At 44.4% G+C, this 22855-nt stretch overlaps 1 protein-coding gene across 1 annotated transcript in view; it reads left to right on the top strand.

Annotated features, from left to right (window-relative positions):
* SWAP70 (switching B cell complex subunit SWAP70) overlaps positions 1-15698 on the top strand; it is a 78270-nt gene extending 62572 nt beyond the window's left edge. The window contains exons 8-12 of the mRNA XM_060605982.3: positions 5166-5273; positions 6871-7037; positions 12864-13062; positions 14041-14137; positions 14463-15698. Coding sequence (XP_060461965.1) covers positions 5166-5273; positions 6871-7037; positions 12864-13062; positions 14041-14137; positions 14463-14569 — 678 coding nt within the window. The 3' untranslated portion in view covers positions 14570-15698. The remainder of the gene's footprint in view (positions 1-5165; positions 5274-6870; positions 7038-12863; positions 13063-14040; positions 14138-14462) is intronic.
* Positions 15699-22855: the final 7157 nt, after the last annotated feature.

The following is a 22855-nucleotide window of genomic DNA, read 5'->3' as shown; positions in this document are numbered from 1 at the left end:
GTTTGATGACTTCTTTTAGTGCTATGTTTATATCCCTTCTCTTTATCTTTTGCATATTTAAAATAGGTTTTAGCCTTGTGATTACCATGAAGCTTACATATAACAACTTATATTTGTAACACTGTTTTAAGTTGATAACTTAAGTTTGATCCCATTCTCAAGCTCAACATTTTTATTTTCCCCTCCCCAGTATTTTATTTTTTTATGTCTCATTTCACATTTTTTAATCTTGTTTGCTAATAAGTATGATACACTACATTATAAAAATGAAAGATAAAAATCATATGATCATCTCAATATTTGCAGAAAAGCATTTGACAAATTCAACATTGACTTATGTTAAAGACTCTCAACAAAGCAGGTGTGGGGAGAATGTATCTCAAATAATAAATGCATACAAAGCCCATACCTAACATCATAAGCTTTTCCTCTAAGCTCAGGAATAAGAGAAGGACACCTACTCTCACCACTTTTATTCAGCATAGTATTTGAAGGCCTAGCCAGAGCAATTAGATAAGAAAAAGAAGAAAAGATCTGCAAATTGGAAAGTAAGAAGTAAAATTGTCACTATTTGCAGATGACATGATATTATATATAGAAAAAACTATTAACTCCATCAAAAAACTGTTAGAACTAATAAATTCAGTAAAGTTGTAGAACAAAAAATATGCAAAATTCTGTAACATCTATACACATTAATAATGGACTATCAGAAAGAGAAGAAAACAATGCCAGTCCCCTGTTGATGAACATTTGGGTTATTTTTACTCTTTTGATTAAATAGGCAATGCTACAGGGAATTATTTTGTACCTGTATCATTTTATACACGTTCTAATAATTCAGTAAAACCTTGGTTTGTGAGCATAATTTGATCCAGAAACATGCTTGTAATACAGAACACTTGTTTCTCAAAGTGAATTTCAAGAACCATTGACTCATTCATGATCATGTGATGTTTGGCATCACGTACTACTTGTATTGCAAGACATTGCTCATTTGTCAATAAATTTATTAGAAATGTTTGCTTGTGTTGCGGAACACTGCAGAACAAGTTACTCACAATCCAAGGTTTTACTGTATGTGTTTAGAATAAATTCTCAGAGATGGGATTGCTGGAGCAGAGTATACACACTTACAATTATGAAATCCAGGCTGATGCAACAGCTACTATTTCAAATCTTACTAATCACTGTAACAGAGGAAAAAGTGTTCAAGGGTTTGGCAGTTAACTACTCCAGCTCAGAAGTGTCACTTCTGTTTACAGTACTTTGCCCAGAACTAGTTACGTGTTTTTGACGAGAAGTCATCTGTCAATTTTATTGATGTTTTCTTGTGTGTGATGAATCATTTTTTTCCTGTTGCTTTCAGGATTTTCTTTTTTACTTTGTCTTTCTACAGGTTTATTATGATGGGTGTGGTGTATATCTCTTTGTGTTTATCCTAGAATCTGTTGAATTCTTGGATGTGTCAGTTAATGTTTTCCATCAAATTGGGAAAGTTTTCAGCGATTATTTCTTTAAACATTTTTTCCTGTTCCTTTCTCTCTTCCCTCTTCTTTGGAAACTCTCATTATGTGAATGTTGGTACGCTTAATAGTGTCCCACATTTCTCTGAGGCTCTGTTCATTTTTCTTCATTCCTTTTTCTCTCTGTTCTTCAAATTGCATTTCTATCAATTGATCTTTGATTCTTCTTGCAGCCCAAATATGTAAGGTGAAAACATCTAGTGAAGTTTTCATTTTAGTTATCATGCTTTTCAACTCCAGAATTTCCAGTTGGTTATTTTTATATCTTTTTATTGATAATCTCTATTTGATAGGGTATTGTTATACCTTCTATTACTTCCTTAAGCTTGGTTTCCTTGAGTTCTTTGAACATAAAACTTTTATAAAATAATTGCTAAATCCACCACCAGGGCCCCTTCAGAGGCAGTCTATTGCCCGCTTTTTTCCCTGGACATTTTATTTTATTATTATTTTTAATATTTATTTTTAAACATTTATTTTTTAAGTTCCAGTATAATTAACATATAGTGTCATATTAGTTTCAAGTGTTTAGTGATTCAACAACAATTCCACACATTACTCAGTGCTCATCACAATGAGTGTACTCTTAATCCCTTCCACCTATTTCACCCATTCCCCCACCCACCTCCTCTCTGGTAACCATCAGTTTGTTCTCTATATTTAAGAGTCTTTTTTTCTCTCTTATTTCCATTGTTTTGTTTCTTAAATTTTTACATATAACTGAAATCATGTTATTAGTCTTTCTCTATTTTACCCACCATTGTACTAGATCCTCTAGATCCATCCACATTGCAAATGGCAAGATTTCATTCTTTTTCATGGCTGAGTACTATTCCATTGTGTGTGTATGTGTACATACACACATACCACTTCTTTATCTATTCATCTGTTGATGGGCATTTGGGTTGTTTCCATATCTTGCTATTGTAAATAATGCTGCAATAAACAGAGATGTGCATATATATTTCTGACTTAGTGTTTTTGTATTCTTTGGGTAAATACCCAGTAGTGTGATTACTGGATCACATGGTAATTCTGTGCTTAGTTTCTGAGGAAGCTGCATACTCTTTTCCAAAGTGGCTGCACCAGTTTGCATTCCCACCAGCAGTGCACAAGGGTTCCTTTTCCTCCACATCCTTGCCAATACTTGTTTCTTGTGTTTTTTATTTTAACCATTCTGACAGGTGTGAGGTGATGTTTCATTTTGGTTTTGATTTCATTTCCCCGATGATGAGTGATGTCGAGCATCTTTTCATGTGTCTGTTAGCCATCTGTATGTTTTCATTGGAGAAATGTCTGTTCATGTCTTCTGCCCATTTTTAATTAATTATTTGCTTTTTTTTTTTTTTTGGATGTTGTGTCAGTTCTTTATATATTTTGGATATGAGCCACTTATCAGATATATCATTTGCAACTATCTTCTCCCATTCAATAGGCTCTCTTTTAGTTTTGTGGATTGTTTCCTGTGCTGTGCCGAAGCTTTCTATTTTGATGTGGTCCCAATAGTTTATTTTTGCTTTTGTTTCCCTTGCTTCAGGAGACGTATCTAGAAAAATGTTGCTATGACCAGTGTCAGAGAAATTACTGTCTGTGCCTTCTCTTCCACGATTTTTATGGTCTCAGGTCTCACATTTAGGTCTTTAATCTATTGTGTGTTTATTATTGTGTTTGGTGTAAGAAAGTGGTCCAGTTTCATTCTTTGGCATATTGCTGTCCAGTTTTCCCAACACCATTTGTTGAAGAGACTTTTTCCCATTGCATATTCTTGCCTCCTTTGTTTTAGATTAATTGACCATATAATTGTGGATTTATTTCTGGGTTTCCTGCTCTGTTTTGTTGATCTTTGTGTCTGTTTTTAATGCCAATACCATACTGTTTTGATTACTACAGCTTTGTGTGGTATATCCTGAAATCTGGGATTGTGATACCTTCAGTTTTGTTCTTCTTTTTCAAACCACTTCTTTTGTGATTTCATACAAATTTTAGCATTATTCTTGTAGTATTGTGAAAAATGCTGTTGGAATTTTGATAGGGATTACATTAAATTTGTAGATTGTTTTGGGTGGTATGGACATTTTAAACAATGTTTCTTCCAACCCACGAGCATGGAATATCTTTCCATTTGGAAAACTGGACATTTTAGACAATATATTGTAGCAACTCTGGATATAGATTTCTCCCCTCCCCCTGGGGCCTGTTGTTGCTTATTCATTTGTCTCCTGACTTGGCTAGGCTGTTTCAATGAGGTCTGTTTCTTCACACTGTGAAGCCTCTGACGGTCTTCTTCATCAGAGGCACAGCCTTGGGCATGTACGAGATACCCTGAGGTGACCATGATGTTAAGGTTCTCTTTGTGTGTTTCTTTCTCTAATCTCTCTGTTAAGCTGTATGCCTCTGTTGCTATCCTATCTAGCTGTTAGAGCTCTATTGTTTTCAACAAGGGCTTGGGGCCTAACTTGCTCCACAGTCTGATATTATTTAAATTCAAGCCCATATGTAGTCTTTGAGACTTACTCCTATTACATGAGGGCTCTTTACTTTCTGTAACTGGTTCTCTCTGTTAAACTTCCACCTGGTGTGTGGTTTATAGTTTGTTGGTCTTTTGGAGCTATGAGCCTCCTCTTAATTCCTTAAAATCTCCATTGTTTTCAAGAGCATCTTTAAGTTTGAACTTCCACACGTTTGTTTTAAATAATGTCATTTCTTTTGGGGAGAGCTCCAGATCTCTGCCTAGGCAAACCTCTGTGCCAATGCTCTGGAGCTGGTGGCAGAAACTAGTGGTCTGCTTTTCTGGGTGTGATACCCCTGCTTCCTGAGCCCATCACCAGGTAGAGGTGGTACCCTTTGGTCTTCTAGGCTTGCCTCATTTTTTTGGATAAATCTTCTCCATTTGCTATATGCAATTGGTTTAATTTCTGGAGACTTTAAATGGTTGTTTTCGGGGGTTTTTTGAAATTATTTTCACCAGTTATGGGTGTTTTGCTGGGAAATGGGTCCATGGAGCTCCTCACTGCCACCCTCTGGAAGTCAAGCTCTGGTAAAAAGTTTTAAAGGAGTAATGTGGGAGATGACAAAACTATAGAAGGAGCTGAAGAAATAGATGTTGAACCTCACGAATGCATTTGTAAGTGAATTTAACTCCATGACTATACAAAATTTTCTTTGCAAAATGTTGTTCAGACTTAACAAGTCATTCATTTACCTAATTCATTCTGTATGTTCACTGGGAAAATTGTTGGAATGGAATTCCAGTGGATCTAAAGGTTTTTATTCTAGCTTGATTGAACATTAAGAATGTTTTGCTTTTCCCATGTACTTAGGTGTGGCCATTTCTCTTTCCTAATACACCTCCACTCTAATACTGCTTTTCTTTTCTTTTTTTTAATTTTTTTTTTTTTTTTAATGTTTATTTATTTTAGAGACAGAGAGACAGAGCACAAGCAGGGTCAGGGCAGAGCGAGAGGGAGACAGAATCTGAAACAGGCTCCAGGCTCTGAGCTGTCAGCGCAGAGCCTGACACGGAGCTTGAACTCATGAACCGTGAGATCATGACCTGAGCCGAAGCTGGACGCTCAACTGACTGAGCCACCCAGACGCCCCTACTTACTGCTTTTCTGTGGGTGGGTTTTGATTGGATAGAAACTGGAAGAAGCAGCGTCTCGTGCAGCAGAAGAAGAAAAGAAACGCCTTCAGACTCAAGTGGAACTACAGGCGAGGTTCAGCACAGAGCTGGAGCGAGAGAAGCTTGTGAGTGCTACAGCTGGGAACCTGGGAACACTGCTGCATTAGCTCACAATGGTTCTTTCTGGGTGAAGGGGGAGGGGTCAAGGCCTGGGAGACTGGAGTGAGGCCATCTTGTCAGTGGGACTATGCTATATAGACATGCAGTGGGCTATTGGGGGAAGTTCTGTGTTTGTTCATTATGGTTTTATTGAGCACCTTCTATGTGCTAGGCATCATGGCAGGATATAAAGGTAAAAGACATAAATCTTGCTTTTAGGACCCCAGAATAGAAATTCATGGAATAGGGTGATAACTACTGTGATTAGGGTGACTGTATCTCTTGGTTTGCCTGGGACAGTCCTTGCCATCCTGATATATTTATTAACAGCATCCTATTTTCCTTCTCAGAAAGGCCTGGCTTGGAAAATAAATAGCTAGGGGGAAAAGTAAGCATGGGTTTCATGACCTTTCTCTTCTGTAATGAGCAAAGTAGGGGGGGGGTGGTTCTGAAATCATGAGAATATAGGAATTCTGGTCTGCTGTTCTTGGCAGCTCTGATTCATCTTAGAGGTTCCCATCCCCCAAGACATCCAAGAGTCAGGTTGCCCTAGGTGGTTAGATAGTTAATTAGAACACAGGTCTTCTTCCACAGAGTTGTAATTTGTGGGAGGGTACTGAGTCCAGTGCCCATTAAGTAGCTGCTCATGATGTTTTTTTAAGTAACTTTTTGTTGCTTAGAGTTGAAACAGACATGTTTGTTTTATGAGAGAAAGTACACAAGTGGGGCAGATGTGATACGAAGGAGTTGCCGTGTTCACAGCCAGAACATCTGGGTTTCTTTCCTCTCTGTTCCTTCTTCTGAGCATTAGTTTTCTCTTCTTTAAATTGGAGGCATTGTCATGTGATCTTTCATGACTCTTAGGATGATGTGAGCAAGTGTGAATATTTTATAAACCGCAGACACATACACTAATGTGTGTGCTATTACATTTGGATGTCCTTGTCTTTCAATTTTTAAGGCAGAGATTCAAAATTTTAATACAGAAGGGAGAAACCATTGAGTTGTTAGGGCACTAACATAGTTGCGTGAGGCCCCCCAGGACTGGAGGTGCCCTAGGGCAGGAGTGGAGGGGCCTCAAGGCAGCCAGGGAAGCACCAAGGACTCTGCAGGTCTGTCTTTTCCTTTCCCCTTTATTGTAACCCTTGGGCTCTTCTGACTGGACAGAGGTTCATTCCTTTTAGAGAAGATTGTGGGTAAAGAGGTTGTGGCTTTATAACAAAAAGGAATTTAAGGAGAAATTATACAGGGGAATGATTTTTTTCTTGACTCTTGAATCTTAACGTGTAGAGTGGAAGGGATAGAAACTCAGAGAGGGCAGGAACACAGCATCTGGGGTGTACTTTGCATCCTGGACTTGGGGTGTCTTTGTGTCCTGGACTTGGGTCTTAGTGTTGGTACTGGGTGTGGTGCCCTCCTTCCTCCATCTTCAGTTCCAGGAGCGAAGGACAAGGCCCTGCCCACCCTGCTGAGCTGCAAGGTAGGCTGTGGTGTTAGGAGTGGGAGAGTTTCCCTGAGGGTGAAGTTAACCTGAGTTTAAACATGACCCTTTTATATCATCAGATCAGACAACAGATGGAAGAACAGGTTGCTCAGAAGTCCTCTGAACTGGAACAGTATTTGCAGCGAGTACAGGAGCTGGAAGACATGTACCTAAAGCTGCAGGAGGCTCTCGAGGATGAGAGACAGGCCCGGCAAGATGAAGAGACTGTGCGGAAGCTTCAGGCCAGGTGCCAGATCAGTTTGTATACTGTGCCTTTTTGTACTTTTCTAGGAATTTCTAGGAATGACTAACATTCTGGTGAAGAGGGAGGAGTGTCTCTGCTAGATTGGAGAGACCTTGGAGGCTGGGCGGGTTGAGTTGTTTATTCTCCATCTATGGCACTGGAAGGCCCTTGCTTCTGGGGCTATCGACAGGCCTTCTATCTATTTTAGAGCAGTCTGGTGGATCTGTTTGGTGAGAATGTCCATGTCTAGAATGAGAATGTCCATGGACCCAGGAGCAGCTCTGGTGAGAACCTTCCTCAACATGTTCCAGACCAGAGAGGGCCACTGTGTGGAGGTCTGTTTCAGGCCAGAGTTACAGCTACTTTCGAGGGATAATGAGGAATTAAGCAGTTTCCATCTGGTCATTCAGGATTGGTGACATTCCTTAAATAATTATTACTTGAAATCTTAGTTTTAGAAGTTTCTTATTTTGGTAAGCTCTGTGCCCAATACAGAGCTTGAACTCATGACCCTGAGATCAAGAATCCCACACTCTACTGACTGAACCAGCCAGGCACCTCAGTTTTAGAAGTTCTTGAAAGCTAGATTCTTCTTTTCCTCAGAGCTTTCAAAGTCAGGTTTATTATCTATGATAGTCATGATCTCAGGTGAGAACTCTCAATTTGTGGTCTTCATGGCAGCAGGGAGGACAAAGTAGAATAAAGACCCCAAAGGGAAATTTTGAGCTACCCTCTTCCAGTTTCTAACTTGTTTCCCCATTTGCTTTCTTTGAGATGTCTTGTCAGGGGATGTCTCTTATGGTTCTTAATTTTAATGTGATGGGATGGAGGGTCCCCCCCACTCCCAACCCCCACAACATTAGCATGGTGTCTGAGAATTCATCTCAATTCTGAGTGGGTCTCGAACCCACAAACTGTGAGATCATGATCTGAGCTGAAGTTGGATGCTCAACCCACTGAGCCACCCAGACTCCTCAAGTCTTTTTTTTTGTTTATTTTGAGAGAGAGAGAGAAAGCGAGAAAGCGAGTGAGGGAGGGGTGGAGCGAGAGGGAGAGAAAGCTCTGTACTGTCAGTGCAGAATCCAATGCGGGGCTTGAACTCATGAACTGTGAGGTCACTACCTGAGCAGAAATCAAGAGTCGGATGCTTAACCAACTGAGCCATCCAGGCGCCCCTGTTCTAGAAATTTATTAAAGTATTATTTTGAGTTTGTAGAATGAGTGATGTTTTGAGTGAGAGACAATTTTGGGTCATTGAAGCTAGTATAGTAGTTTTTAATCAGTGTCTTGGATTTGTTGAATCAAATTATCTTTGGATAGGAGCCAGGCGTGAGTATTGTTATTTAAAAAGCTTGGGCTAATTATTTTGTATAACCTGATTTAAGTAAATTGCAAAATGGTTTCAACCTTTGGAATACAAATATAACCAATACATGCATCTCTGCTCCAGTAAGTTGAAATTAGAGAACTTGGTGTGCAAAGACCATTTTGTGAATTTTACGAAATTTACTGAATTCTGAATTTGTTTTTCATCTTAGTTTTTGGAACTTGAGATGAATAAAATTTGGTCATTATTAGGTGAGGTGGATTTGCCTCTTTCCTGAAGTCACAGAAGCTGGACCTGATTCAGTGGGACATTTTGTCAGATTGTCAGAGGGGGCTTTTCTTCTTGCTCCCACTCCTCTGGGTAGGCCTTCCTGGGTTGAAAATCAAAGGAAAGCATCATGGAGCCGAGTGAATACATTTATGTCTAGCACTGCTGAACTGAATCATAATCTTAGGTTGAGGGCGTTTGTAGAGGGCTTTTTAGTTAACTTTCCTGACCTTTCTTTAAGCAATAGCAAGTCATTCTCAGAATATTTGGTATCTCATTATTCTTCTAGAAGTTAGTCGTTTCTCTGTCAGTGTTTGAAGTTTCCTCAGAGATATTTTTTGTAGTAAATTGTTTAAATACAAGAACTTTGACTTAAGCCATCTAGGGCATATGATTTTTTTTTTTTTTAAGTTTATTATTTATTTTGAGAGACAGGCAGAGAGAGAGAGGAAGAGAGAGAATCCCAAGCAGGCTCTGTGCTGTCTGTGCAGAGCCCGATGTGGGGCTCTATCCCACAAACTGTGAGAACATGACCTAAGCTGAGATCAAGAGTTAGACGCTTAACTAGACTGAGCCATCCAGGCCACCCTGTATATATATATTTTAATTGAATTGTAGTTGTTGTTATTTTGATGTGTAATATTGAAGGTTGTCTAGAGTCTTCTAAATGGGACCTCGGAAGAAAACTGTTTAATATTTGGAGAACTCAATTATTGGAAAGTTCTTGAGGCTTAGCCATAATCTGCCCCATTATAACTTTTACCCACTACATTTTTAGATCTGTTAAGTTATGTCTGTATTCCCAGCAACTAATGCAGTGCCTGGCACATAGTGAGAGACCAAGGGATATTTTGTGAATGAATGGATCCAAGTTCTACTAATAGAGGCCACTCTTCTATGTGATACTACTTTTTCATATATTTGAAAGCAATTAGGGACCAAGCTGTGGAGTGAGATCTGAGTTTGATTCTTAGTTCTGGTACTTTCTAGCTGTAATTTTTGAAAAGTCACTTCACCACTTTGAGCCTTCAGTTCCTTATCTATAGAGTTATGGATAGTTGCCTACCTTGCAGGGTTGTTGTGAAGATTAGAGGAGGAACTGCATGCACAGTATTTAGTGTAATGTCTGGTATTTGGTAGTTACTCAGTGTGTTGGTTTCTGTTCCTTTATTTCCTTTGCAGATGTGGAAGATGTATAATGTATAGAATGTCAAAATAAGCATTCAAAAAGATCTATTGACAGGCTAGACTGATGGTTTTAGACTAAGGATAGTTCAAAAAAATTTTTTTAATGTTTATTTTATTTTTGAGAGTGAGACAGAGCATGAGCAGGGGAGGGGCAGAGAGAGAGGGAGACACAGAATCCAAAGCAGGCTCCAGGCTCTGAGCTGTCAGCACAGAGCCCGACACGGGGCTTGAACTCATGAACTGGGAGATAATGACCTGAGCCGAAGTCAGATGCTTAACCAACTGAGCCACCCAGGTGCCCCAGGAGATAGCTTTAAAGTAACAACAGGAGTCTTGGATCCAGGAGACTTTGAGAAGATTCATGGTATTACTTTCTTGGGATACGATTGCCAGAAACCCCATACACTCTCAGGTAGTGTTAGTGAATACTAAGTATTCGGAGCAAATGAGGTATCAGTCCTACTATAATAACACAAGCTGGTATTTATCCAGCACCTAGATGTGGTCGGCACAGTTCTAGGTACCTTACATGCACTATCACAATTGATGCATCCACAAACCTTTGATGGTGGATGTAGTTTCTATCCCTTTTTTATAAATGAGGAAACGGAGGGACAGAGTAGTTAGTCTTTGTTCAGGGGTCTTATTTGGAAACCACAGAAATGAACTGGGATTTCCTAGAGCAATAAAATAGTTAATTAAAAGGTTCTTGAATAGTTCACCAATTCCAAAGAAAGGCAGGTGGCCAGGCCTGAACACAGGCATGGACCAAGGGAAGCTGAGCAGCCCAAACCACAGCCCAAACCAGGCCAAGGGGAGAGTCCACCCAGGATGCCGCTGATGTCAGCATTGGCACTGTGTGTTGGGAGTCACCATTGCTTCTGCTGTCATGCAGCCCTGGCTGTTGCTGCCACCGGCAAGATAAATTCTTCACTATCTCTCCTTTGCATCAGTTGCTTCAGGGTCGGAGCTGCAGGAAGGGCATCTGCTTAGCCAAGCCCAGCTCGGGCTTCCACTGTGCCCTGGCTGCCACAGGGCAGGAGGGCAGGGGTTGGGCCTGTGGCTTATGTAGTGGGAGGTGGGCCCTGCTTCCCATCAAGATGCCTCCTGTGGCAGATTCCTTGGACACATGGAGGGGATTCCGACTGGGCAGCCTGAACACCTGCAAATGTCCATTCCCCCTTCATACTCTCACCCCTAGGATGAAGAAATAGGCCTTTCCAGTCTTGTTCACTGTTGTATCCCCAGTGTCTAGAAAAGCACACAAAGGTGCACAATATACACACACTGAGTGAGTGAAAAAACACTGGCCAGGCCACATTTGCAGTGTTGTGTTCAGTTGTGGGCATCATGCTCCAGGAGACATCTAAGGAGGGAGTGGATGGTCCTGTGTAGAACTAGGGATAGTGGGTGGGAAAGCTCTTCCTAGTTGAGGTGGAACTTTCGAAGGATTGAGGGTGCCCGTTTGTGAACCCATTGTGAACTCGCCTGATTCCTGAAGCAGTGAGTGGCCCATCCCACAGAGTATTTGAGCACAGTAGGATAACCACGTTGCAGGATGTTGTAGAGGGAATTCTTCAGTGGTGGGGGCCGGGGGTGGAGGAGTTGGGAGTGGTGATATAAGGGGTGTCTATTCTGTTACTTTATGGCTTCAGTCATTGGTTTTAGAAGAGCATACTGATGGTCAAGCCACTAGAGATGTGTCCTGTCCTGGGCTGGCATCTAAGTACATTGTCTATACTTTGGGTATAGGTTTGGGCTGTATGTTAGTTTTATTTAAATGCCTGTGTAGCTGGATATTCTTAGATAGGTAGCCTGTTATTCAAGATAACATTTTAGAGTCACACAAACCTTGGTTAAAATTCACTACTACCGGGGTGCCTGGGTGGTTCATTTGGTTAAGCATCTGACTTCGGCTCAGGTCATGCTCTCATGGTTCGTGGGTTTGAGCCCTGCATCGGGCTCTGTGCTGTCAGCTGGGAGCCTGGAGCCTGCTTCAGATTCTGTGTCTCCTCTCTCTCTGCCTCTCCCTGCTCATGCTCTGTCTCTCTGTCTCTCAACAATAAATAAATGTTAAAAAAAAATTAAAAAAAAAATTCACCACTACCTGTGCGACATACTTTTAAACATCCTGAATTTTTATTGCTTCATCTGGAGGGATGATAAATACCTTGCAGAATTGATGGGGGGTTAGCAATAATGAAGTCAGGTATCTGACATGTAGTAATTGTTCAGTAAGTGGTATCTGTTTTATTCTGCCTTTTGTTGGTTCCTTTCCCCCTCATTTTCATTATCATTAGTTTGTTACCTTTTTCCTTGGTAATATGTTTGTACTAGATGAGAAATGTTTTTAATTTTAATTTTTTTTTCATTTATTTATTTTTGAAGAGACAGAGTGAGACAGAGTGCGAGCAGGGGAAGGGCAGAGAGAAGCAGACACAGAATCTGAAGCAGCCTCTGGGCTCTGAGCAAGTGGTCAGCACAGAGCCCGACGCGGGGCTCGAACCCACGTACCGTGAGATCATGACCTGAGCCGAAGTCAGATGCTCAACCGACTGAGCCACCCAGGCACCCCCAGATGAGAAATATTTTAATGTTGTAGCAACCAGGCAAATTTCAAAACTTGGCCCTACCACCTGCCAGTCAAATTATGTGGTACAGGTCATTTAACTTTTGTGTCTCACTTTCTTCATCTTTGAAGTGTGAATGTTGATAGCACTTAAGTTTACTGTGAGGATTGATTGGGAAAATACACTTAGCTCTTGGCCCAGTTGTGGCACATTAAACCTTTCATAAATGTCATTTTATTTTATTTTATTTTATTTTTTCAAAAAAGGGTGAAACAGAGAGGAGCAGGGCAGGACACATGGGGCACCTTGCCAGCGCTGTGAATAAGGGCCTCTGTGGCCCCTAGTTTCCAACTTGCAAAATGAGGGGGGTGGATTAGATGACATCAGGTCTTGTCTGCTGCTCTCGGTGGCTCCGTCATCCGCTGGGTCGGGCATGGAAGCCTGGGCAGGTTTGGTCCTGAGCTCCCCACCTTGCAGGTTGCTGGAGGAAGAGTCTTCCAAGAGGGCTGAACTGGAAAAGTGGCACCTGGAGCAGCAGCAGGCCATTCAGACAACTGAAGCGGAGAAACAGGAGCTGGAGAATCAGCGCGTCCTGAAAGAGCGGGCCCTTCAGGAAGCCATGGAACAGCTGGAGCAACTTGAGCTAGAGCGGAAACAAGCGCTTGAGCAGTATGAGGTAATCCAACTGATCCCTGCAAACGCCCATTTAAAATTTTAAAAACAAACATTTAAGCACCTGAAACTAACGTAACATTGTTAACTAACTGGAATTAAAATCAAAACTTAAAAAAACATTTAGAAATAACAGTATTTGCTTAGCTGTAAGAAGTAGTTTTTACAGGTGGTGAGGTGTATCAGGTAAAGTCCAGTCAAGAGGCACACAGTAATTTGAACAGGGAAAGTTTAATATAAACAATTATTAACTATAACAGGGGATTACCTACGAAGCAGTAAAGAAGACTCTACGAATACAGGAATGGCACGTACACGAAGCAGCCCCTGCCTCTGAGACTGAGGCAGAGCACCCAGGAAGGGAACACATCTGCTCTTCGCCCCTTCTGCGCATTGCTGTGATCTAGACCTTGGAGAGGGCATGGCCTTGGCCCCACAGACAGCAGAAAAGCCGTGACTGGGAAGCTGTCCTCTGGGGACTGGGGAAAGCAGCCCACAGGGCAATGACACTAAAATCCACTGGCGTGAGCACTGTGGATGCCCCACATGTCACAGGAGCTGCTGAGAAGAGCACAGTGGGACCTGGGAGCAGAGCCCCTTCTTCCAGTGACCCTTCAGTGCCCTTTACTGACAAAGCTGAAGTCGTGCCAGCTGGTGAGGAGAGTCACCCTGGTGTCATGTGCAGGACAGAGAAGGCTGGATTTGGGGCCGAGGGTGGTGAGCTGTAATGCGTACACAAGGATCTTACACATTCATGTGTAGCTGTGTCATTAGGTCCTTTGGGTGACCTTGGGCAGGTTACCCAAGCTCTCTGCATCCTGGTTTCCACATCTGTAAAATGGGGGTGATTAATAGTTCTTGCCTCTTCGAGTGGCTGGATTTAATGGGATAATCCACAAGAATAGAGTGAGTGCCCAAGCATTTTTATTTGGTCTTAAACTGCCTGTGTGTTTGCATAGTTTAACATCTACTTTTGTTTCAGGGAGTTAAGAAGAAGCTGGAGATGGCAACTAGTAAGACCAAGAGCTGGAAGGACAAAGTGGCCCAGCATGAAGGATTAATTCGATTGATAGAGCCAGGTAACACGCTCTTTGAAGTAGTAAGATATTTATCCAATTTATTCTTGTTTTATTTGTGTGTTTAAATTGTGCTAAAAATCTTCTTGAGCCCAAATATACAGAAATCACACTGTTTAGGGCCCATTTCTCTTGAATAACTTGCTCTGTACTAGATAAGAAGGCTCAGTTGATTCCCTTGCATACATCTTCTAGTTGTTTTGGCTGGTGTGACATTTATGGATATTTCTCAGAGAAGAAATCAAGTAGAAAGTTACTATTTTATCTGGAAAAATGGTAATGTTCATTGAAGAATGTGAAGAATATTTAATGTGTGTTTGTTCCTTAGGTTCAAAAAACCCTCACCTGATCACTAACTGGGGCCCCGCAGCTTTCACCCAGGCAGAACTGGAAGAGAGAGAGAAGAACTGGAAAGGAAAGAAGAACACGGAGTGACCAAGTGACCCGAGTGACGAGCTGGCAGGAGTCCCGTCCATTGTGCAGATTCCGGGTGTAGCCGGAAAGCTTGATGCTAAAGACAAAGGAACTGGCTTTGCTGCTTCTAACCATTCTTTCTTCAGTGCCTTCTATCAGGCCAATATACTAAGGAAGCCTTCTTATTTATCTTCCTGAAAATAAGGGCTTACCTGAAAAAAAAAAAAGTCGACACTATCAAGCTTTTTATTTACTCTTTGAAAACTTTAGCTTCTGAAAATTCCCTTTAGCTCTCTCAGGTCCTTGTGGGATTGAGGCAGCATGCAAACCGCGCCGTGGCCGCCATCAGCTGCTGATGTTGAGGTGCATGGGGGTGTGGGGTCAGGATTACTGGATAATCAGAACCTGAGTGACTGGGGTCATTCCTTTCCTGTGGCAGCATGTTTCCTTCTTTGAGTGCGTGGCCAGTCTGCTTGCCTTGGCATGCTGGTTGCCATGGATACTTTTGACCAGCTGCTCCCACAGAGCGGTCCCTGGCCACATGTGGATCTTGCCTCCGCTAAGAGGACGCAGTCCATGGATGCAGTTGTGCAGAAGTTTCTGCTGAATGCAGTGCTGCTGAGTTACTTCCTGGCTTTAGTGGCACTAATCTCAAGGAGGCAAACACCTTATTAAACAGGCTTTGGCTAAGATAGATACTTAGGAATCAGCACAGAGATGAACTCAGTAAATCCCATTTGGAATGATAATTTGATACTAACTGAATTCTTCCTAATGTTTAAAAAGGTTTTAAGGGTCAACGTGCTGCCAGACCCCTTGCTTTTTCTTTTGTAGTTACTGTACAGAAAACTTCAGGAGTATATGGATGTTTGTCATGATTAGGCCTTTTCCTTGATAAATATGGATATGATCATTTATAGGAATTATACATGAAAAAAGTTTTAAGAATGTATTTTTATGATGTCCTATGTTGAGAGGGAACAAATATTTATAATTTTCAAACATTCTTACCTAAATGTTGTACAATGTAATATGCTGAACTTTAATTTTTTTTGCTAATTTTCTAAGATATATTAAAAATGTTTTGTATGTTTGTTTTTTTTCTAGTAAAATGGACTGAGTAAGAAAATAAAAACACCAGAACAGCATGCATTTTAAACTCTCTGATTTAATAGGACAGTAGGGTACATTTGTGTATTTTCATATAACGAGATGGACTTGAGTTTAGGGATGCTTCCTGCAAACACAGTTTGGAGCTTGGACCCCCGAACCAGTGCTGTGATGACGTTAGCTATGGCTTTGTGTTTGGTGCTTGAGTCACTCGTGTGGGAAACCATGGCAGATGTGTGCATTCACAGACGGGAATTTACGATGATGATTTCTCCCTCATTGTTGCTGTTAACCTCTGAATCCTGTTAACTCTGCTTTCCTGAATTTTCTTTTTATGCCTTTTAGTTTTTGTTTCAGTTTTACCAGAGTAAACAGTGTGGTTTTTTGTTTTGGTCTCACATGGTTGCCAAGATTAAAATACCTAGGGTGGACTAAGGCGACCCATGCTCTTTCCCTTCTAGAGGGAGACAGCACACTGGCTGGTGTTTTTAAACATCTTTCTGTACTGTAGTGGTTCTCAACAGGGGATGATTTTGCCCACCAGGGGACATTTGGCAATATCTGATCACATTTTTGGTTGTTAAAACTGGGAGTGCTATTGGCATCTAGTGGGTAGAGGCCAGAGATGCTGCCGAACATCCTACAATTCATGGGACAGTTCCCTGTAACCAAGAGTCATCTGGGCAGAGATGTCTGTAGTGTCAAGGTTGAGAAAACCTGCTCAGGAAAGGCAAATTCTGTTGTCCAGAACACAATAGTAGGGGTCAGGGTTTCCCCTTACGGAGTCTCAGGAGTTGACCTCTTTGGTAGAAATGGGAGGGAAAGAGGCCGCTTGCTCTGTGAACTGGTGGAGAGCGGAGGGCAGGAGCTTTGGCACAGCCTGTGTGGGGGCGCTGTGCTTCAGAAACTACAAATTTGCATTTTTAAACACAGATCTAAAGGGAATTGCTTTGAATGTGTTTTAAAGTCTTTGTGAGGCAGGTTGCTGAAGTGTGAAATAGGAAGATTGTCACAACCTTGATTTTCTTTTCACAAGAGGGAGGGTCCATCAGAACCATTCAGCGGCTGCTAAGAAATGAGCATTCAGATCTGCCCAGCTGGTGTCACATCTTGTACTGGTGCCTGTTCCACTTGGCAGAGCCTCTTGTACCTTCAGAGGAGTGTCAGCAAAGCACAGCTGCCTCATGGAGCGAGGATCAGGTTAACATGAGGCCACGTGGACGTGAGGAAGAGGCACTGCCCAGCTTTCACCAGTTCATAGTAGGTGCTCAAAATTTATTGAAAGGGTCAGTCTTGGGAATAGTTTAAGGAATAGGTTTCTTTTTTCTTCTCTTGTATTTCCTTATTTGTATAGTCATTTTGAGACCTGTTAAAAGTCACGTCTCAACTTTGGGAAGCTGTTTGGTGAGATCTATTAAGCTAAAGACAATGTGTGCACAGCAGTTCCACCCCCAGGAGAAAAGAGGCACGTTGTCCACCAAGACCCTACAAGGAGGTTCGTTCACAGCAGCTTTGCTTAGGATGGCCCCAAACGAGAAACAACCCAAATGCTCATAAGCAGGGAGTAGATTGATGAACTGTGATACAAAGGATATTACATTTTAATTAGAACACATCACTGAGAGATGCAACAACATGAATGAATCTCACAGACATCATGTTGAACAAAGAAACCAGAGAACGGTCTGTGTAATTATATTAATTTCCAGAACTGGCAAAGTAATCTGTGGATTTCCAAGCCAGAATTATAGTGATCTAGGTAGGGGTGGTTGTTGATTGCAAAAGACCATCATAAGGGATGCTGGAAATGGGAAGCTGTTATATAAGTTAAATGTATCAACTTGTACAGATAGTAACTGTAGTGCCTCTAGAACGCTAGAATTGGCTGGTCCCCAGAGGTCAGTGGGTCTAAACCCCTCACTTTGCAGAGAAGGACCTGGAAGGAGTCAAATCCACACTGGAATGCCTCTCTTCTAGGATGCGGTTCTTTATACCCCCTGCCTCCTCTTTACATTTGTACATCAAACATGTTTTTCTCAATGTGCTTCTGTCATCCATCGCCCGGCCAAACTGCATGTCCGGGCTTCACCTTTCTATGGAGGGAGGGCCCTGACCACTCTTGTCCTATGGTCAGCTGTTGGCCTGAGGTCGCTGAGTCTTTGGCCCTGTGCAGAGGCTAAGCTGTGGTGGACGCTGAGTTCCAACCAGGGCTAGCCTCAGATTCCTCTTCCATCCCCACCACTCAGATGCTGCACACTGTTTCTTAGGGTCATCTGCCCACAGGAATGCAGGCCTCCCTCCCTGTTTATGTCCACCTCCTCAAGAGCAGTCCACAGAACCCGGCTGAGAGCCAGCAAGGTGTGAAGAGTAGGGAGAGGCAAGCTTGTCTAGCAGTCCCTGAGGCTAGCAGCTGACCCTTCCTTCCCATCTGAACCCCTCATTTCCTGTCCCATGTCACCCTGCCTCTTCCCCTCGGCCGACACTGCTTGGAACGGCCACCCACACTAGGTCTCTGAGAGCAGGCCTCCCTGGACCACACTTCGTGTGTTTTTCCCCACTCTGATCTCAGGTGCTCTGCTCTCTTGATGGGCCATCCTGGGCCAGCTCCCTGGGAAGATGCACTGTGAACCCACAGGCTAGTTTTGAGGGTGCTGGGACTGCTGTCACCTCCACACTCATCTGTAGCTTTGCTACCCTCATAAGCCAGGCCCAGCCCTCTCCTCCTGTTTGAGAAGAGGGGGAAGCAGCACCACTGTCCAGTGCTGCCAAACTGGGCTCTCTGTTCCCATTTGTGTCTGAAATATTTGTTTGCCAGGAACACACAGGGAATCCAAAAAAGTGTGTAGAAGCGGAAGCTTTCATCCCTGAGTCCCAAGGCCCCGTACTCCCCAAAGCAGTTAGCTGTAAGACGGCTAAAGGGACAGGGTGGATGAGTTCTTTCTAGAGTGGCTGCCCTCAGTCTGAGATTACAAGTAGTCAGGGCTTGGCCTCCAAAAGTACTGGAAAGAGGCTGGATTTCAGAGTGACAACAGACCTGGGTTCTACTCATGGTTCTACCTTACTGTGTCACTTTTGAGTTAGATTCTGTATTCTCAGAGGGAGTCCCGCACAGGTAATATGTCCCTCTGAGGGTGTCATATCTGGAGGCACATGATATTCATCTGTCCTTAACTGGTGAGAGAATAAGGACCTGCTCAGATTTCTTCACATCACAGAGATGTACTATTCTCCTGACCCCCACTCCCCGCCGCCCCGCCTGCCATTATTCATCCTAGTGCAGTTTCCAAAGTCATGTGATGAGGGGCTTTCCATCTTGGCTGGGCCAGGACACATAATGGGGATTTTGCTGGAGAACTGGCAAGTTCTGAGAAAATTCTGCAGGTGACTGAGGTAGGTGATCATGCAGAGCTACTGGAGAGTCTGGGGACCTCTTGAGTGCTCTGCATTTTCCATGGTCAGGTGTCACTTCTGAAGTGTCCTGCAAAGGCAGGTGCTTGGCAGATGTTTGAATGGCTGAGGTCCTAGGCAAGGGCTCCTGTCCGTGAAGATCCCCCCACTTCCCAGATGTACCAGCCCTCTGGAGGGCTGCAGCTAGGCTTGGAAGTGGATCTAAAGGGCCTGGGACTGCCACCTCCCAGGACCCCCAGCCTCTGCTTTCCCCTCTGGGATCTTGTGGAAGCCAGAGCTGTTCTCCACACTCCTCCCAGGGCCTCACCCAGGAGCTACCCCTTACACTACTTCTGATGTTTTTGCTGATTCTGTCTCAATGCCTGTGGGGTGAGGCTTCCCACTGCACTCCTGCTCTTTCTCAGAGATAAGCCCAAAGCCCCTTCAGGGCAGGACGCCCCCCTCATGGCTGTATTGCCAGCACATGGCACCTAGTAGCTCCTTAGTAAAGGCTGGCTTTTTAATGACTACTTTTGGGAAGACATCCTTGTCCTCAAATATGTCCTGGATGTAGTCCCCTGGGCTCAGAGGAGACAACAGTGACTGACCTGCAAACAACTCTTTTCTACAGAATTTCTGCTCTCTTTAGAGCATTTACCCCAACCCTGTCCTGGGGCTGAGGATACGCTTAAGAGAGTTAATGCTAGCATATGTGAAGGATGGATCATCAATCCCAGGACCTCAAGTCCTAGTGTCCATTTCTCTCAGTGAACCATGGGAGACTTCATGAAAATAAAGATACTAGAAAGTCAAAACTTCCAGAATTCTCTGATGGACAGGCCAATTAGGACCCTCTCTCCCTCTTTGTGTGATTTTTTTTTTTTAAATAACGTTTGCAGTATTTCACAAAGTAATACACACCCAATGTGGAAAATGGAGACAAAGCAGGTATGCAGAGAGAATAAAATACCTCGCTACGATCCCACCCTCCAGAGACAATCGATCAGGGTTGTGGTGCAATCCTCCAGGCCTAGGTTTTGGCTTGAAGGAGGGATACACCCGCCCCCCCCACCATCCACCGCTTCCATGGCAGGTCGTGAATTGGCCCAGACCCAGGGGCAGCGAGCTGTTCACGCCTTTGTGGAAATGAGCCCCTGCCCAGGCACTCGCAACTGAGGCTGAGCCGGGACCTTGGCGCTGGCCTGGGCGACTCCGCTGGGGGCCACCAGGTGGCAGGCGTGTGCCACGGTCGCGCTCCCGGCCACCCCGCCCGCCAGGTGTCCCACTCGCGCCTCCGTCGGTCTCAGCAGGGTGGCAGGGAGTGCCAGCGGTCACAGCCGAGTCCCTCCAAGAATTGAGGAAACCCATGGAAGCTAAGCATAGCGGAGCCAACCGTGGGCGATCTCATTATGTCTTCCAAAGCCCAGAAAGTGGGCTTTTTTCCTACTTTACAGATGGGGAAAACAAGACTCAGACGTTAGGCAGTTGCCCAAGGAGATGGCAGGCGCAGAGGGATGGGGAACAAAAACCAGGGGTCCTGACTCCAGAGCTTCTCCTAGCCATTGGGCATGTACCACCTGCCTACAGGGCAGACTGCCTGGAAGCCCATTGAGGGGAGAAGGTGGGGGAGCCCCCTTCTTCCTCAGGCCCAGAGGTTTCCTTTTGGGGGTCTAAGGAGTGCCCTACTGGTAGCTTGAGGCATTTTGGTCATGATTCACCCCTCCTCACTGCCGCAGGCACACACACAGCCTGGGGCCTGTTCCTGTAAGAGCCTAGGAAGGGGCAGCCCTCTCCCCTCTGTGTCCTCTGTGGACAGGCTTGGCAGGGGGCCATGGCTGGGATGAGAGTGGGTTAGGAGGGAGGGGGAGCAGCCAACAAGCAGGGGCCTGTTTCCTGACTGGTCTGACCCTGGCTGTCCCGGGGGAGGCCCCAGCACACGGAGCAAGGTCATCCAGGGCGAAATTCCAGTCTGAGCCCTGAGCAGTAACTTCAGTTTTCCTGATAAGGCTCAAGAAGGGACACCGAGAGGCAGCCCCACACCCCCACTCTGTCAGCACCTCCACTCCTGTGAAGCCTCCGCTGCAGACAGTCGGCCTCGGAAAGAGACAAAGATAGACCGTTGGCCAGATAAGGAGAGAGACGGCCAGGGATAGACAGGGCAAGGAGCACAGAGGAAGAAGACAGGGAGGGACCAGGCAGGGCCATAGCTGAGGCAGTGGGTCTGGAGCCCCAGAGCCTGGAAATGCTTCCGGGGTTGTGCTTGCTAAGGTTGCAACTGGGTGCAGATGGAGAAAGATGCAATCATGGCTGAAACAGGAGGGGTTTTAGGTGTGGTAGAAACATGGACGGGATGGCTGGCAGCTCTGTACCTGTGGGCCTGGTTTCAATGTGCATAAACCTGGGACTGGTGGGCGAGGGTGATGGAGGAGTCCACGTGCAGCATAGTCTCTGAGCCTCCAGGAGGTCAGGCCAGAGAGGTTAAGATGGGGGCCCTACACCAGTGGAGGGACAGATGCAGCTGGACCCAGATTGCTTACCAGAGGCTCCTGACTTGGGACTTCATCCCTGCACACTCTGTGCAGAATATTTGCACCCAACACTGGCTGTTTGGCTTGGCAAGTGAGCAAGGTGTAAAGTCACAGCCGGGCTGTGGGCATCCAGTCACCATATGCAGCTGAGTCAGTCTCAACCACTTCCCCCACTCCTGGGGGCAAGAGCTCGTGCCTCCATGCACAGCCCTATCTGCACAGGTACATACAGATGCCATGTGCAGCTGAGTCATAGCTGCCTCTCAGAGCACGTGCCTGCATGCACATGCACGCAGGTGCCCACAGATGCCATTTACACCTGATCCTGAGTCACTGACACTGTTGAACCCTGAGAAAGGGTACTGAAAGTATGTTCTGCCATTCCCATTTCAACACGATACCCATATATACTCACACACATGTACATGCCCACCATACATCCATTGTGCCTGTCACACCATATTAGGGGATCAGTAACCACAGGTGGAATGAATAAATGAGTGAACGAATGAATGAATAAGCAAACAAGTAAAAATGCAAGTGACACCCACACTGTTTGGCTACTTGGTAAAATTGGTTGGGGCAGTGCTGTAGGGTGGGTCCCTAGTCTATGTCTGTAGGGAGTTGTCTTGCTCCAAATATAGCCTCCGTGGGCGGCAGGGAGCCAGGGCTGCCTCCCAAACTGTGACTTCACTGGGCCTAAAGCCCAGCCTCTGAGGAGTCGGAGAAAATTAACAGAGAAGAGGCCCCAGCTTTCTGCAGCCAGGGGTGAGCTCTGACACTGGAGTTGGTGGGTGACAGCGTACTCTGGAAATATCACTTGCTCAGGGGCTTGAGCTATAGGATAGAGTACTCTGTAGATGGTCCCAGAAAGAACTGCTCCTGGGCTAGGCCCCTAGGAACTGCCTGTCCTGAACTTCCGGGGCCAAACATGCAGGAGGCAAGGCCCCAGCTGAGTGAGAGCTGGGGCAAGCACAGTGCCTGGGCTCACCTGGGGGTTGCCAAGCCAAGGCCTATTAGATGGTTCCCCATCTGGGCAGGCTGCGCCCACGGCTGCTCCTCAAAGCTTCCTTTCCCTAGCCACTCTGCTTCTGCCCTGTTTCATCATCTGCAATATTGTAATCTTACCACAACTGATCTTCCTGCCTTTAGATTCCCCCCTCTAATCCATCTTGTTCACAGCTGCCAGTGTTATATTCCTAAAATGCAGATTTGATCACGTAACTTTTCCGCTCAAAATTCTTCCATAGTTCCCCACTATTTATCGATAGAGTCAGATTGC

Source organism: Panthera onca, chromosome D1 (genome assembly GCF_046562875.1).
Source record: "Panthera onca isolate mPanOnc1 chromosome D1, mPanOnc1 haplotype 2, whole genome shotgun sequence".
Classification (NCBI taxonomy): Eukaryota; Metazoa; Chordata; class Mammalia; order Carnivora; family Felidae; genus Panthera; species Panthera onca.
Note: the sequence above shows the minus strand (reverse complement) of the source record. Positions and strands in the feature narration are given on the sequence as shown.